Source organism: Schistocerca serialis, chromosome 3, assembly GCF_023864345.2.
Source record: "Schistocerca serialis cubense isolate TAMUIC-IGC-003099 chromosome 3, iqSchSeri2.2, whole genome shotgun sequence".
Taxonomy (NCBI): domain Eukaryota; kingdom Metazoa; phylum Arthropoda; class Insecta; order Orthoptera; family Acrididae; genus Schistocerca; species Schistocerca serialis.
In genome coordinates this window covers 1,001,409,365-1,001,427,207 of record NC_064640.1, presented here as the reverse complement: position 1 = coordinate 1,001,427,207, position 17,843 = coordinate 1,001,409,365, and the positions used below count along the sequence as shown (strand labels likewise).

Sequence of the window (17,843 nt, the reverse complement as noted above, 5' to 3'; positions counted from 1 at the left end):
GAGCACGACTGTACCAATACAATTTAGTATAGCTAATTCTGTTTTAAGAACTCAGAATTCACTGAACTAATAACTATTAACGTGTTTAGATTGGTTTCATAGTGTTGTATTTAAAACTATGATGCTGAGCTGGCTAATTGATTCTGTTTGTAGAAACTTGATTAATACCAAGAAGATTTAGGTTTTCCAGAAGGACTGGTTGATTTGTTATGGAAAGATGGCACTTCGATAGGGCTAACTGTAAACTATATCTGTGCATATAATATATTACAAATAAACTTTGAATTGATGCAAGTGGAATATTACTGTAATCTAATATTGTTGGTTATATAGAATTAAGATTTTTTCACAAAAATAATTTTGAAAATGTCCAAAAAGCACAGTAAAGGGCAACCAAGGGACTTTCTTAACCTTCAAAAGATATTGGAAATCTTTTAATTTCCTTTCTTGCTGTCTCTTACTTATATTACTGCTTTTTTCAGCCTTACAAGTTGAGCTAATCTACTATTAAATAGATATGTTTCGAAAGTGCTAAGAAACAAAGTTAGCGATACTCTAGCCCATTAAAATCCCATTGCTTTTGTTCTCACACTAGAATCTGTATTTATTAATTATACGGCACTGATTTTTTACCTATAAGCCTCTTTTAACCAGATAAATACAGTCTGCATAGTCTTCGCACATGACAGATCGATGCAATTTTAAGCCATGCTTTTACTTTCAGATACTGACCCAGCGTGTGCAGTCGGCGCAACAAAGATATCCCAAGAGAAACTTTCAAGGATACTAAGCACCATGGTAAGAACTGTAACTAATATGAAACTTAGGAGCACAAATTTAAGTTCTTAGTTCTAGCTGGTACCCAAAAATTATAAATGAAAATGCATATAAGCCCGCAATATTTCCCAAGTTGGAAAACTAGTCTCTGTGATGGTGATGGTGTACATTACCAATATTTGTGGGAATTCACTACAGCAAATTAGTGACCTGTCGTTCGATATCACGAAAAGAGACACAAATTTAGTAGCAAGATATAGGAAGATAAAATCTTTTGGACAACAACAATTTTACGAAACTGATATTAGAACTGCACTCAAGTGATCTACAAACAGCTATTAATTTACATTAGGATAGGTTCTGAGTGCCCCACGTAAAAGCCAAACTGCTGTCCTCAGTGTTCCTGCCTTTAGTATAATATCCTCTCCATACTTCACAACCTCTTGTTTCTCCATCATCGCTCTTCTTTCTGCAAATTCCGGCTCTTTCGTCGATCTCTTGGTATGATTTAGATCATTTCTCCTAACAGCTTGATTCCGTGCCCAGTGTCTATAGCCATTGTGAAAAGAGTTTTCATTTCTTCTATAACTGCTCTGGGTGACCATGTCTTCGGATCCGTTCACGGCAGGTATTCATGAAAAGTAAACATCCTCTTTCACAGTGACACTGTGATTATTTCGACCCTTTGATACAATGCTTTCTTGTACTTTCGGCAGAAGAAATAACCTTTACGGATTTCTTAAGTTACTGATTTATTTGTGGAACTTTCTGTTCTTGTGTTTAGAGGATTCTCCTGTTTGAAAAATACAACAGCAATGAGAAAACTGTTCCATTTGGGAGTGAAGTTCTGTTCTTGTTTTAGCTTAAAAACACTTATCTCTCGTCTAGGTCCCATTTTATTTATTTTTTTGTTTACCCTGATCAGATTACGGCCTGCAGTTCGTGTCTTACATTTTACTAGGGTTTCATATATACAGCATTTTTACAGCATAGATACATGCAAAAGAACAGTAAATTTAGTATGGTAAGTAGTAGTAAAACGATGTAATTGAGTTATAAATGATTTGAGTCCACCTAATGACTAAGCGCATAACGGTACGGAGGAAACTAATATCGTTAACACTACTACTATTACTACTACTACAGCTGCTACGAGAGCGTGCTGAAAAGAAGTCTCCCTGTATTTTTTAAAAACTCATAAAGCTTTTACATAATTCAAACGTTATTTACATTCTACATCTGTATTCATTGTGCTGCGTGAAGAGTTTGACAGAGCACTGAAAGACCTGAGTCGAAACAAGGCCCCCGGAGTAGACAACATTCCATTGGAACTACTGACGGCCTTGGGAGAGCCCGTCCTGACAAAACTCTACCATCTGGTGAGCAAGATGTATGAGACAGGCGAAATACCCTCAGACTTCAAGAAGAATATAATAATTCCAATCCCAAAGAAAGCAGGTGTTGACAGATGTGAAAATTACCGAACTATCAGTTTAATAAGTCACAGCTGCAAAATATTAATGCGAATTATTTACAGACGAATGGAAAAACTAGTAGAAGCCAACCTCGGGGAAGATCAGTTTGGATTCCGTAGAAACACTGGAACACGTGAGGCAATACTGACCTTACGACTTATCTTAGAAGAAAGATTAAGGAAAGGCAAACCTACGTTTCTAGCATTTGTAGACCTAGAGAAAGCTTTTGACAATGTTGACTGGAATACTCTCTTTCAAATTCTAAAGGTGGCAGGGGTAAAATACAGGGAGCGAAAGGCTATTTACAATTTGTACAGAAACCAGATGGCAGTTGTAAGAGCCGAGGGACATGAAAGGGAAGCAGTGGTTGGGAAGGGAGTAAGACAGGGTTGTAGCCTCTCCCCGATGTTGTTCAATCTGTATATTGAGCAAGCAGTAAAGGAAACAAAAGAAAAATTCGGAGTAGGTATTAAAATTCATGGAGAAGAAATAAAAACTTTGAGGTTCGCCGATGACATTGTAATTCTGTCAGAGACAGCAAAGGACTTGGAAGGGCAGTTGAATGGAATGGACAGTGTCTTGAAAGGAGGATATAAGATGAACATCAACAAAAGCAAAACAAGGATAATGGAATGTAGTCTAATTAAGTCGGGTGATGCTGAGGGAATTAGATTAGAAAATGAGGCACTTAAAGTAGTAAAGGAGTTTTGCTATTTGGGGAGCAAATTAACTGATGATGGTCGAAGTAGAGAGGATATAAAATGTAGGCTGGCAATGGCAAGGAAAGCGTTTCCGAAGAAGAGAAATTTGTTAACATCCAGTATTGATTTAAGTGTCAGGAAGTCATTTTTGAAAGTATTCGTATGGAGTGTAGCCATGTATGGAAGTGAAACATGGACGATAAATAGTTTGGACAAGAAGAGAATAGAAGCTTTCGAAATGTGGTGCTACAGAAGAATGCTGAAGATTAGATGGGTAGATCACATAACTAAGTAGGAAGTATTGAATAGGATTGGGGAGAAGAGAAGTTTGTGGCACAACTTGACCAGAAGAAGGGATCGGTTGGTAGGATATGTTCTGAGGCATCAAGGGATCACCAATTTAGTATTGGAGGGCAGCGTGGAGGGTAAAAATCGTAGAGGGAGACCAAGAGATGAATACACTAAGCAGATTCAGAAGGATGTAGGTTGCAGTAGGTACTGGGAGATGAAAAAGCTTGCACAGGATAGAGTAGCATGGAGAGCTGCATCAAACCAGTCTCAGGACTGAAGACCACAACAACAACAACAATTCATCGTGCCTACACATTTGCAACCCTCTGCCGTTAGAGGGCTCCGAACTGAAGCGGCGTATAACGTAGCTACACTGATCAACCAAAACATTGTGACCACGTGCTTAATAGCGTGTTTGTCCATCTGTGGAACGAAATAACGAAATACATCACTGATTTTGCCTATCAAGGGTCCGATAGTTTGTTGGTAGATTTGTGGAGGTATGTGACATTAGATGCCTGCGCACAGATCATATAATTCGCGTTAATAACCAGCCGCTGTTTGCGTACTCGGTGATGGCGCCCAACAGCGACCCACATGGCTCCCAGAGGATTCACATCAGGCGATTCTGGTCGCCGAGTCATCAACGTGAGTTCACTGTAATTCTCCTTAAACCGCTATAGCACGGTTCTTGCTCCAAGACACGGACAATTATACTGCTGAAAGATAACATCGCCGTCGGGGTGCCATCCAGCACGAAGTGATGCAGGCGGTTTGCAGCAGTCAGCGTGTCTTCGAGTACCACCACAGGCCCCACACAAGCGCAGGAGAATGTGTTCCACATCATAATACTGCTCTGACCAACCTGTGTCCGCTACGTGCTGCACATTTCGAGCAGCTGTTCACACACGTTTCCACTGATCGACTGTCGAGTCCCTATGGTCCCGTGCCCACTGCAATCGTAATTGACCGTGTCGTCGGGTCAACATCTGAACACATGGGGGTGGTCTGCTGCGAACCTGTAATGTACGATAAATGATGTGCTCTGAAACACTTGTGCGAACACCAGCATTATGCTCTTTCGGCAGAAATGCCACAGATCACTATCTAATCTACACTCCTGGAAATGGAAAAAAGAACACATTGACACCGGTGTGTCAGACCCACCATACTTGCTCCAGACACTGCGAGAGGGCTGTACAAGCAATGATCACACGCACGGCACAGCGGACACACCAGGAACCGCGGTGTTGGCCGTCGAATGGCGCTAGCTGCGCAGCATTTGTGCACCGCCGCCGTCAGTGTCAGCCAGTTTACCGTGGCATACGGAGCTCCATCGCAGTCTTTAACACTGGTAGCATGCCGCGACAGCGTGGACGTGAACCGTATGTGCAGTTGACGGACTTTGAGCGAGGGCGTATAGTGGGCATGCGGGAGGCCGGGTGGACGTACCGCCGAATTGCTCAACACGTGGGGCGTGAGGTCTCCACAGTACATCGATGTTGTCGCCAGTGGTCGGCGGAAGGTGCACATGCCCGTCGACCTGGGACCGGACCGCAGCGACGCACGGATGCACGCCAAGACCGGTGGATCCTACACAGTGCCGTAGGGGACCGCACCGCCACTTCCCAACAAATTAGGGACACTGTTGCTCCTGGGGTATCGGCGAGGACCATTCGCAACCGTCTCCATGAAGCTGGGCTACGGTCCCGCACACCGTTAGGCCGTCTTCCGCTCACGCCCCAACATCGTGCAGCCCGCCTCCAGTGGTGTCGCGACAGGCGTGAATGGAGGGACGAATGGAGACGTGTCGTCTTCAGCGATGAGAGTCGCTTCTGCCTTGGTGCCAATGATGGTCGTATGCGTGTTTGGCGCCGTGCAGGTGAGCGCCACAATCAGGACTGCATACGACTGAGGCACACAGGGCCAACACCCGGCATCATGGTGTGGGTAGCGATCTCCTACACTGGCCGTACACCACTGGTGATCGTCGAGGGGACACTGAATAGTGCACGGTACATCCAAACCGTCATCGAACCCATTGTTCTACCATTCCTAGACCGGCAAGGGAACTTGCTGTTCCAACAGGACAATGCACGTCCGCATGTATCCCGTGCCACCCAACGTGCTCTAGAAGGTGTACGTCAACTACCCTGGCCAGCAAGATCTCCGGATCTGTCCCCCATTGAGCATGTTTGGGACTGGATGAAGCGTCGTCTCACGCGGTCTGCACGTCCAGCACGAACGCTGGTCCAACTGAGGCGCCAGGTGGAAATGGCATGGCAAGCCGTTCCACAGGACTACATCCAGCATCCCTACGATCGTCTCCATGGGAGAATAGCAGCCTGCATTGCTGCGAAAGGTGGATATACACTGTACTAGTGCCGACATTGTGCATGCTCTGTTGCCTGTGTCTATGTACCTCTGGTTCTGTCAGTGTGATCATGTGATGTATCTGACCCCAGGAATGTGTCAATAAAGTTTCCCCTTCCTGGGACAATGAATTCACGGTGTTCTTATTTCAATTTCCAGGAGTGTATTTCACAGAGCAGACAAGCCTCCGAACCCCACATTTTGTGAAGAATCATGGACGTTCAATCATTTAGCGCCTAGTGGTTAGTTTCACTGTCCTAACTCTTTTCGCACATGCTCACGACAGTAGCACTTGAACATTCGACCAGCTTTGCCATTTTCGTGATACTCGTTCGTAGGCTCTGCGTAATAATAACGCACCCTTTGTGAAAGTAGCTTATCTCAATGGATTTCCTCACTTGCAGCCCATATCTGTAATCGTGTTTCGAATTCGAAGGGTTCGTCCACACATGGAGAACCCTTTTTTCAGCATGTCAATGCCAGACCACACACGAGCTCGGCGGCATCTGCAACAATCCGACATCTTGGGTTCACTGTCATAGATCATGCTTCATATAGTCCCGACTTGGTTGCATCTGATTTTCATCTGTTTCCCAAACTTCAATAAAACCTTCGAGGACTTCACTTCGATAATGATGATACGGTGCAAGCAGAGGTGAGGTTGCGACTCTGTCAACAATGACAAATATTCTAGAGTGATGAATCAACAAACTGGTCTTTCGTTGAGAGAAATGTATTCGTCACTAGGGTGAAGATGTTGAGAAAAAATACGTAGCAATGTGGAATAAAGATGTAGAATGTTAATATCGTTCGTTTTATTTAAGAAGCCTTAAGAATTTTCCCATAAGATATGCGGAGGCATTACATCTCAGCACGCTCTGGTAGTACTACTGCGGCTGCTAATAATGATAATAACAATAGTAATATCGCCAGATACAAAAGTAATTATTAGTTTACGAAAGTGTTTTTTTCTGACAAAGTGAGTACTGAAGGAGAGAACTAAGAACCCTTGGAAATGAGGAATATCTCGAATGTTACTCAGTTCTCTGATATAGTATGGGAGGTCATTCCAAGGGCGTATTCCCGCTGCTTAAAAGGATTTCAAGAAAGTGGCTAAAGTGACAGAGTAGGACAGAAAGGATTTTTCTTTTACTGGAAGGAGTGTCCCAGTAATGTTGTTCAGACAAGAGCATTAAGCTCGCTGTGAGATATGAAGGACTGCATGTGTTAATAAGACGCTCGTCTGCACGTAGACAGGATTGTTGTGCCGAAAACGGTAAAATATGATCAACAACACGAATGTCACAGGTATATCGTATACAGCTTCCTGTAGACAAAAGCAGTGTCGGAGAACAACCTTATAGCTCTGCTTGTACTATCTGATAAATCACTTATGTGCATGCAGAAGGTTGCAAATCCTATTATGCTGCCTGGGAGCACCTGATATTACTTTCGTTTCTGTGGGTCATACACGGCTCATTACACTGAGGTGTCACAGCGATACGCACACATACAGAAGGCGGTTGTATTACGCACACAAGGTATAAAAGACTTGTGCGTTTGTCGTAGCTGTTATTTTTACTCAAATGACTCATGTGAAAAGGTTCCCGGCGTGGTTATGGCCGCACGACGGGAATTAATAGACTTTTTTTCCGTTATTGATCGTTGTGTTTGGTCGTTGCGGACGTCGCAAGACGTCCTGTTCAAGTCCGGTGGTCGATCGTTCCACTCAGTTTTTTATTACAGAGGCCAACCGGCTCTCTGACCGAACACGCTGAGCTACCGTGCCGGCGAGTTTGAGCGCGGAGTGGTATTTGGAGCTAGACGCATGGGGCATTCCATTTCGGGAATTGTTAGGGAATTCAGTATTCCTAAGTCCACAGTGTCAAGAGTGTGCCGAGAATATCAAATTTCAAGCATTACCTCTCCCCACGGACAACAAAGTAGCCGATGGCCTTCACTTAACGACCGAGAAAAGCGGAGTTTGCTGGAGTTTTCAGTGCTAACAGACAAGCAACACTGCGTGAAATAGCAGCAGAAACCAATGTGCGACGCACGACGAATGCATCGGTTAGGACAGTAAGGCGTTTTTTTTTTTTTTGTTTATGGTACATGGAAGGAGACGACCTTTGCTAACAGCACATCAACGGCAGCGCCTCTCCCGGGCTTGTGACCATATCGGTTGCACCCTGAAGGACTGCAAAACTGTGGCCTGATCAGATGAGTCCTGATTTCAGTTGGTAAGAGCTGATGGTAGGATTCGAGAGTGACTCAGACCCCACGAAGTCATGGAGCCAAGTTGTCAACAAAGCACTATGCAAAGTTTTGGTGGTTCGATAATGACGTGGGATGTGTTTAAATGGAATGAACTGGCTCCTCTGGTCCAACTGAACCGATCGTTGACTGGAAATGGATATGCTGGGCTACTTTGAGACCATCTGCAGCCATTCGTGTACTTTGTGTTCCTAACCATGTCACCGGGCCACAGGTTATTAATTATGAAGACCTGAATTTATGAAAATCCTGAACTTTTAAAGAAAATAAAACGCGAACACTGTTCAGTTTTGCAGGTTACTTTCTTGAAAGTCTCTTCGGGTTTGCTGCGGGATCCTAAAATCAACTTGACTCGATATTTCGGCGATCCAACTGGTCGCAATCTTCAGGAAAATGCTGCTTCTGCTGATGAGTCCCGCTGAGAACTGACGCCAGGTTGTAAATCGACGTCCTATATAGACCACCGTTCAGAACACGGAGCATGCGCCGCCCATCACGGTTTCTGCCTTCCAAAACAGGGAGGTGGCGCCGCCCTTAGTGAAACACTGCTGGCAACGATATATCGCAATCAAGGCCTAAAATCAACTTGACTCGATATTTCGGCGATCCAACTGGTCGCAATCTTCAGGAAAATGCTGCTTCTGCTGATGAGTCCCGCTGAGAACTGACGCCAGGTTGTAAATCGACGTCCTATATAGACCACCGTTCAGAACACGGAGCATGCGCCGCCCATCACGGTTTCTGCCTTCCAAAACAGGGAGGTGGCGCCGCCCTTAGTGAAACACTGCTGGCAACGATATATCGCAATCAAGGCCGCACCAAAGAACGTTCAGCTTTTATGCGAGATAATACAGGATTCCACGTCTTGCTAAGAGGAAACCCATTGTCTCTGTTAATTAAATTGTCAGCCAACTTAATTTCAATCGCCTCTTTATAGACACTGTTCCAAAAACCGGAAATGTTGGTAACCACCACAGTTTCCTCAAATTTCATATTGTGTCCCTCATTTAGGCAGTGTTCTGCTACCGCCGATTTTTCCGGCGGTTGTAGCCTCGTATGACGGCGATGTTCCTCACACCTGTCATGCACTGTACCAATCGAACGGCCTATGTAAGCTTTCCCACATTGACACGGAATTTTGTACACGCCGGTTTTCTTAAGCCCCAAATCATCCTTCACACAGCCGAGCAGAGCCCTAATCTTAGAAGGTGGACGGAACTCACTCTTAATGTTAAAATTCCTTAAAATTCGTCCAATCTTTAACGATAAGCCTCCAGCATAAGGAAGAAAGGCCAAAGATCTATGTTCCTCTTCGTACACATTTCTACCATCTTGCATAAATAACTTCCTGACACAATCGAATTTCCTGTAAAAAATGTAAATAATACGTAAAAGTTATTCAGTATAAAATCAATTTTCCTTTATAATGTCTGTATGTCTTTAATTATTTTTTTGTTTTAATTCATTATCAACGGCAATGCTCCTTGGTTGGTCACGTATGTCCTACTTTCCTTTCAAGATGTTCAAGGATGTTGTACTGGTGGCAAAATTAGTTAAAGCACGTATTTCGAGAGCATCACTTCTGCTACTGTTCCCAACGGTCTATTAGAGTAATACACCTCGAAAATGTATTATGTTATTATTGTGTTCTGCGTGCGCCCAGGTAGCTGAGTGGTCAGCGCGACGGAATGTCATGCAAAGGGGCCCGGGTTCGATTCCCGGCTGAGCCAGAGATTTTCTCCGCTCTGGGACTGGGTGTTGTGTTGTTCTTATCATCTCATCCCATCGACACGCACGTCGCCGAAGTGGCGTCAGCTCAAAAGATTTGCACCACGCGAGCGGTCTACGCCGGCCGGAGTGGCCGAGCGCCTCTGGGCGCTACAGTCTGGCACCGCGCGACCGCTACGGTCGCAGGTTCGAATCTTGCCTCGGGCATGGAGATGTGTGATGTCCTTAGGTTAGTTAGGTTTCAGTAGTTCTAAGTTCTAGGGGACTGCTGACCTCAGAAGTTAAATCCCATAGTGCTCAGAGCCATTTGAACAATTTTTTTGAACGGTCTACCCGACGGGAGGCCCTAGCCACACGACATTTACATTTCCATTGTGTTCTGCAGTCCGTTGACTGGTTTGATGCAGCTCTCCACGCTACTCTGTCCTGTGCAAGTCTCTTTATTTCTGCATAACGAACGTACATCCATTTGCACTTCATTACTGCATTCTGACCTTGGCCATCCTCCATAATTTTTAACTCTCACGCTTCTATTACAAAATGACGCTTCTTTGATGCATAAAGTGTGTCGATCAATCTATCCCTTTATCTAGTCAAGTTTTGCTATAAATTTCTTTCTTCCCTTTTTCGATTCAGCATCTAATCTTCAGTATTCGTCTGTAACATCACATTTCCAAACCTTGTTCTCTTCGTGTCTGAATCGCTTATCGTTCATGCTTCGCTTCTGGACAAGGCTACACTCCAGACACTCCAGACAAATAACTTCAGAAAATAATTTCTAACGTTTAATTTTTTTATGTTTTTCACAATGATTATCTTCGTATGTCAGTCTGCATTTTATCTCCTCTCTACTCCGTCCATCATCAGTTATTTTGCTGTTCAGTTAACAGGATTTATTCACGTCTTTAAGTATCTCATTTCCTAATATAATTCCTTCGACATTGTCTGACTTAATTCCACTACATTCAAGATCACTTGTTTTACTTTTGTTTATTTCCATCTTTTAGTTTCTTTCCCAGATGCTATCCATTCCATTCTCCCAAGACTTTTCCCGTCTCTGACAGATTTACAATGTCACCGGCAAAACTCAAATTTTTAATTTCTCCTGTCTAAATTTCAGTTCTCTTTTCAGATTTCTCCCTGGTTTCCTTCACAAATTGCTCAATGTACACGTTTAATAACATCGGGATTAGGCTATAGCCTAGGCTCACTCACTTCTCAACTGTCGCTTCCCTCTCATGTCATCGACTCTTAAACCGCAGCCTGGTTTCTGCACAAGTTATAGGTAACCTTTAGCTATCTGTGTTGTATCCCTCCTACCCTCATAATTTTCCTAAACCTACAAATACTATAACCGCAGGTTTGCCTCCCTTCAATCTGCCATACCCGTTCCTACATTTCTCTGTAACCCAAACTGATTTTTCTCAGTCTGGGCTTCTATCGGTGTTTTCATTGTTATATAAACCATTCGTGTCAGTATTTTGCAATCATAACTTAACTTATAGTGCGGTAACAGTCATAGCTCTCGGCATCTGCCTTTGTTTGGATTTCATTTTTCCTGAACGCTGAGTGTATTTCGCCTCTCATATACCCTGCACACTAGGTGGAATAATTTTGTCATGGCTGCCTCTCCCAAGGGTTTCAGTAATTCAGAGTGAATGTCGTCTACTTCAGGCGACTTGCTTCCGCTCAGGTCGTTCAGTCATCAGTCAAATTTTTCTCTTAATTACATATCTCCAATCTCATGTTGACCTACTTCCTCTTCTCTTTTTTAATATTGTTCTGAAGTTAATTTCTCTAGTATAGACTGTCCTATACACCTTCCACTTTTCAGCTGTCCTTTCTTTACTTAGTACAGGCTTACATCCTCCAGAGATTCTTTAATTTTTCAATCTACGACACCAGTTTTTCCCAAGTCATACAAGCCTCCTCAGCCTCGGTTTGTCCTGGAGCCATATTTGTCAGCCATTCTGTACTTTCTGTCAAACTCATTTTTTAGACATCGGTATTTCCTTTTGCCTGCTCCATTACTTGCATGTTTATATTTTCTCCATTCGACAGCTAAATTCAGTATCTATAGTGTTAAACAAATATATCTAACAGGTCTCTTGGACCGTGACCATTTGTTATATACGGCCTGAAAAAAAAGTGAAGTGTCCAAAAGATATGGTCGGACTTCAATGTAATTTCGCACACGCACACATCATTGGAGGGAAAACATATGAATAGATAGTTAGTTACGTGTTCCGTAGATCTTTTGAACGATTCTTTTATCGACATGAAGTGCAAAGAGTCAATATACAAGATATATATATATATATATATATATATATATATATATATATATATATATATATATATATATATATATATGATTAACAGGCTACTCGTTATTAAATAGAAATTCGTCTGTGGAAGAGAACATGTCCAGAAGAAGTGACTTTAGGTTAATTTTAAAACTTCCTCTGCTTGTTCACAGATATTTTACATTGTTGGACAAACGATCAGTAACTTTTTTTGATGCATATTGAAATAAGCTCTGCGCCACAGTCAGATTTAATAATCCGTAAAAAGGACACTCTTATGAGATCTCTTTGTTGTCCGTCCGTCTGTCTGTGTGTCAACTAATATAACATCACGTAATCGTGGGATAGAAATCAAACTGAACGAGAGTGTATTTCGCCTCTCATGTACCCTGCACACTAGCTGGAATAATTTGGTCATGGCTGGCTCTCCCAAGGGCTTCAGTAATTCAGAGGGAATGTCGTCTACTTCAGGCAACTTGATTCCACTCAGGTCGTTCAGTCATCACTCAGATATTTCTCTTAATAACATATCTCCTATCTCATGTTGACCTACTTCCTCTTCTCTTTTTAAATACTGAAGTTAATTTCTCTCGTAGAGATCGTGCTGCAGACTCAGTGCTGCTGCAGCCGTAGTTTCACGGGAGCAGCATCCAGCAGGTAGACGGGCGAGCAATGGAATGAGGCTTTCAGCCTATGTCTACAGTGGACGTACATAGACGGCGCTCAAAGCAGTTACGTGAAGCGTATTTAATGCTTACAAAAAGGATCAAAAATGGTTGATTCATTCTAATGAAATAACTTGGCTAGAACACAGTAACCCATAAAGGAACCTTTAAATTACTCCAGATAGATACAATATTTCGGTCTGCAGAGCGCTGTTGGCAAGCGGGGTGCACTCAGCCCTTGAGAAGTAGCGGCTCCGATCTCGCAAACTGACATACGGCCGGGAGAGCGGTGTGCTAACCACATGCCCCCCCATATCCGCATCCAGTGACGCCTGTGGGCTGAGGATGATACGGTGGCCGGTCGGTACCGTTGGTACTTCATTGCCTGTTCGGACGGAGTTAAGTTTTTTCTAAGATAAAATAGTAACATGAGCCGTATCTAAATAAAACCATAAGATAACCACCCCAATAACTGGGCATAAAACAAATTCTTAAAACAGGAAATCCCGACTTGACTTTGCAAATACATTGTCTGGGAATGAGTCATTTGTGGGAGGAGGGGGGAGGGGAGGGGACGTAATTAATAAACATGAAATGGAACCCATTAGAAAAGCACAACGAAATTTATGTAAGAAATTTAAAAACTTGCGTCATTGACTCATAATAGCCTTTCTTCTTACTATTGAGCTGGTCATTCAGCAATTGTTCGTCGACTGGACACGTGTGCTAAAGTATTTCTAACTCTTCAATAAACCAAGCTTTTTGTCTTTCCGAGCACCATGTAAGATGAAGAGATCGTCAAGCGTGAGTGGCTGGTGCCCTGCTGTTCGGCAAACGTAGAATGCTGCTTTACTTGACCTTTTCCGGTTAGCAAATGCTCATCAGTCTTGTCTTAAATATTCTTCCAGTTTAACCAATGTAGAATTTATGCCAGGAACTGCATTCCACTTTGTAAACAACAGAGAAGTTATACCAATCTTTAGAGGCAGCTCATTATGCACGTAAGAACTGTGAACTTGATAATGCGATAAAAAAGCTACACGAACGTCAAGATTTTTGAATAACTTAGCTATCTGATACGACAATTTCCCCACAACCGGAAACTTCGCACACTGAAGAGCCAGAGAAACTGGTATAGACATGCGTATTCAAATACAGAGATATGTAAACAGGCAGAATACAGAGTTGCGGTTGCAAGGCCTATATAAGACAACACGTGTCTGGCGCAGTTGTTAGATCCGTTACTGCTGCTACAATGGCCGGTTATGAAGTTTTAAGTGAGTTTGAACGTGGTGTTATAGTCGGCGCACAAGCGATCGGACACAGTACCTCGGAGGTAGCGATGAAGTGGGAATTTTACCGTGCGACCATTTCACGAATGTACCGTGAATATTGAACGGTCTCTGCTGGATTCCATTCATGTTAATTTCTTAAATCTGTTGTCATTTACGGCATAAATTCCTCTTCTAAACTTACTGTGGCGTTTCTGACTATCTGGGAGGAGACTGAGTAGTGGAACGTGTTACTTTTACACATAAACAAGAACGATCTGTCACACTACTACACTTTAAAACACAGTTTATATGTAATTCATGTCACACAGTCTCATACGGAACCTACGTCCGCTTTCTTTTATATACTGTATATGATAATATACTGTCATCCGCCTTCCCTTCTGTGTGAGAGGATGAATGAGTAAATGTATTTCTAGTTGCATGCTTGAGGGTAGCAGACAAGCCTGTCTGCTAGAGAACAGTAGGACCAACGTCGGAACAGGTAGCTACGCTTTCTAAAAGCAGAGAGGTTTCTATTCTTAGTATGGTCCTGTCCATCCCTTGTCATGTTGGTAGGCGTCGTTGAAGTCTTCCAATTTCTCTGGACAGTACGTGTCAAAAGGCTCCACGCCCCTTGTGTTGTTAAATTCTTGAGTTATCCTCAATTGGTTCGTCGGTTTGATATTCCTGGACAAGGATGACACTTAATGGCTCTTCTTTGTGCCACCCTTAGCGACCAGAGAACATCGAACCATGATTTACTGTCGCTTGATAGTGGGCATCCGTCAGGAAATGTTGATAGTAGTCGTTGACGTCTGCAAGTTTCTCTGGACAGTACCTGTCAAAAAGATCCATGCCCCTTTATCCCCGGTCTTTTGTCGTTTCACCGCGGCCGTCTCGTCACGGTCGCGTGTGTGTGGTGCGTTGCCAGCAGATGGATTTCCGCGCGGTGGACCGCTCGGCCATCTCAGGTCATCGCCTCCACGGAGGGTCGCACTGGTGCGGCCGGCCATTAGCTCCGGGTGCAAGGGAAAGTGTTTGCCGCGTACCCTTCTTTTGTGGGTGACCGCGCTCCCGAAGTGGCCCGGTTGACAGTGTGTCCTGCTGGGAAACCCGCCAGTTTACAACTAGCCCTCCTCCTCGCTGCTCCCGCTGTCTCGTGAGAGTTTAGCCGGTTCGCTTTCACGTTCTCAACTGCATTCACAGAAATTGTTCATCATAGTTATGTGATTACAAAGTGTCATACATAATACCACTTAGTATTGTCTTTCACAATTTTTAAGAACAAAAGTGAGACTTAATTTTATTTTAAATAAAAAAAGTTAGATGAATCGTCAATATAAAAACAAAATTTAAATGACTTGACAATATAAAAAAAATAAAAGTGAAATGACTTGACAGTATAAAAATAAAAATTAAATGAACTGACAATATAATATCTAAATCCACATCACTAATGTGGTTCACTTCCGTTTTAATAAATCAAATGCTACTTATTAATTCACTAAAATGAATAGGATTATGCCTTGTGCAAGTATAGGTCAGGGCAGCATAGGGTCCACATGTTATTTACACACACACAAACACACACAAACACACACACACACACACACACACACACACACACACACACACATGCAGACCTGTTGTCTATACTACAAACTAACTACCCATAAACATGTATTACTCAAAATTCTACTTCTATCCACTACTAGTTGATCCAACAAGCTACTTCAATGCTACTTCAACACAGTGTTTATACCACTACAACATTGTTCTAATTCGTCCTCTTCCTGACGCTCGCGGCATACGTATTATCACATGATAAATATGGAGAAACTTTCCTTAAACATACACAGTAAAAAGAACAATCGTTATTTAGACGCCAAAACATTTATACCAGTTAACACACCTGATAAGAAACTCGCAATTATACATTTATCATACTCATATGTTCATACATAAAACAGTAAGATAATTTCATCTAAGATTACGTTATCACAAGAATTAATAACATAGATGAGTCTGAGAAATGTAAAAATATTTTCATCATACAGGTTATACTACATTTTCTTACCCATTTCGTTCCTTCTTTAAGTTACCTTTCGCTTCCAAATCAGTTATTTCGCCTGTGGTGGTCATTCTGGATTCATTTCTCATGAATGGCAAAATTGTGGTCACCTCTATTCAGTAAAATAGTTTCATCTTAACATATTGAACTTACAACAGACACATAAGATCAGAATCCTCCTGTAGTTTAAATGACAAATGTTTTGCTTCATCCTTATTACATTAAACCAAGCTTTCCTTCGGTCCCATAATCAAAGTTATTTAATCTTCCTCTACCTTCAAGAGGGAAATTTCCTCAGTACAAATCATATAGGCTGCAGTGCATCCCGCACCAGCGAAAACAGTAAGCTGTAATGCTCACAGCATCAGCAAAACACATAAACGTCGCTTTTCTAGGACAAGTATTAACGCAGAATAATTTTTCAGCCTCTGGCTCAACATCAATCAAGACTACAGAAGGGATCCATATTTCTGTTCCATTCTCCATTGGCTGAAAAACTGCTCGTATTTGACTACCACAATAATATTTCAGGGCCACGTAAATTACACAAACCACAATTCTTCTTTCACCTTGAAGGGAATCAATATACTGACGAAATCCACAGACAGCACATTACATACTCAGCTATAAAGAACAAAAAGGCATATATCATCATTATTAACATATCATCGCATATTGGGAAGCCACTGGTTAAACAATCGTATTATCGCATCCTGTTTTCAAGATTCCAAACTTACTCATTCCTTTCTCAGAGTTCTCCTATCTTAAAATATTCATACAGCACGCATACTATAGTAAGAGATCCTCATTTATACTGACAGATATAGAATGGTTATAAATAGATAGTAGCACTGAAAGCAGAAAATCGGAAACAAGGCTACTAACAGCTGGGGACCTGGGTTTGGGAGACCCATAATACCCACAGATCGGATATTCCCCTGAGTTTTGCATTAATTCAACACAGATCTTGCTTCTCTCAGGAGCGACTCTTTCCAATTTACACAAAAAAACCATAAACAACATTTCATTCGTTCACAAAGAAACCTTTTATCTACACATTTGAACGAACCTAAATCCTAATTGCACAAGGAAAGAAAAAAAAACTAAAAACATCACTTCAATCAATCACATAGAAACACCTTTATCATTATTTTTACCAACATATTATTCAAAATGCATTTATCACAAATGTAAACTAATCAATTGTTTCTCTTCCCCGTCCTCTCTACTCCTCACTGTCCTTTCTATATACCCTATGTACTCATTTGCCATGTCGCTCATTTGTTCTGATTGGGCGCCTTCTGCGTTGATCATTTGTCATTGCCGGCTTTGTTCATTTCCATTTGCTGGATTACGTCTAGGGTTGGCCGGCCGAATTTCAACATCATGTGGTGCTCCGCCTACAATCCTATTCCCACCATGTTCATCGTAGTATCGATTCTGGTAGCCGTACCCGCTGCGTTCACGATCTTGTCCACGTCCTCGATCATTTTCGTTGTTCCACCTGTGTTCGCGACTGTTACCCCAGTTTCTATACGGCCGGTCCCGATTATTGTTCCGTTCCCGTCGCGACGACCAGTCACGCCGTTGATTAGTACTACGGCCACGACTGCGATCGCACTGCTGTGTCCTGTAATAACTTTGTGCCTGATTAGGCGGGTATTCTCCTGTATTGTATTCCAACTCTTGGAGAAGTGTCTTAAACGTTTACACGTCCTCTTTGCATCGTCCCGCAAGAATGACGTGGCGCAAGTGCATCGGCAATTTGGTGATGCATATCCTAATTAGTTCCGCAGGCCCGTATGGGTCGTATAAAAATTGATTTGCCTGCAGCATGTGGTCGAATAGGCGTGCTGGGCTGCCGAAACCAGACTGGTTCAAATTTGGCAGCATAATTATGCCATGTTT

The 17,843-nt window shown here is 42.6% G+C and overlaps 1 protein-coding gene across 1 annotated transcript in view; it reads left to right on the top strand.

Annotated features, from left to right (window-relative positions):
- Positions 1 to 17,843, top strand: part of LOC126471361 (uncharacterized protein CCDC198-like) — a gene marked incomplete at its 5' end in the record, with an annotated part of 95,332 nt that overhangs the window by 60,150 nt on the left and 17,339 nt on the right. Inside the window, one exon of the mRNA XM_050099483.1 lies at positions 725 to 798. Within this exon, the coding sequence (XP_049955440.1) occupies positions 725 to 790 (66 nt within the window). The remainder of the gene's footprint in view (positions 1 to 724; positions 799 to 17,843) is intronic.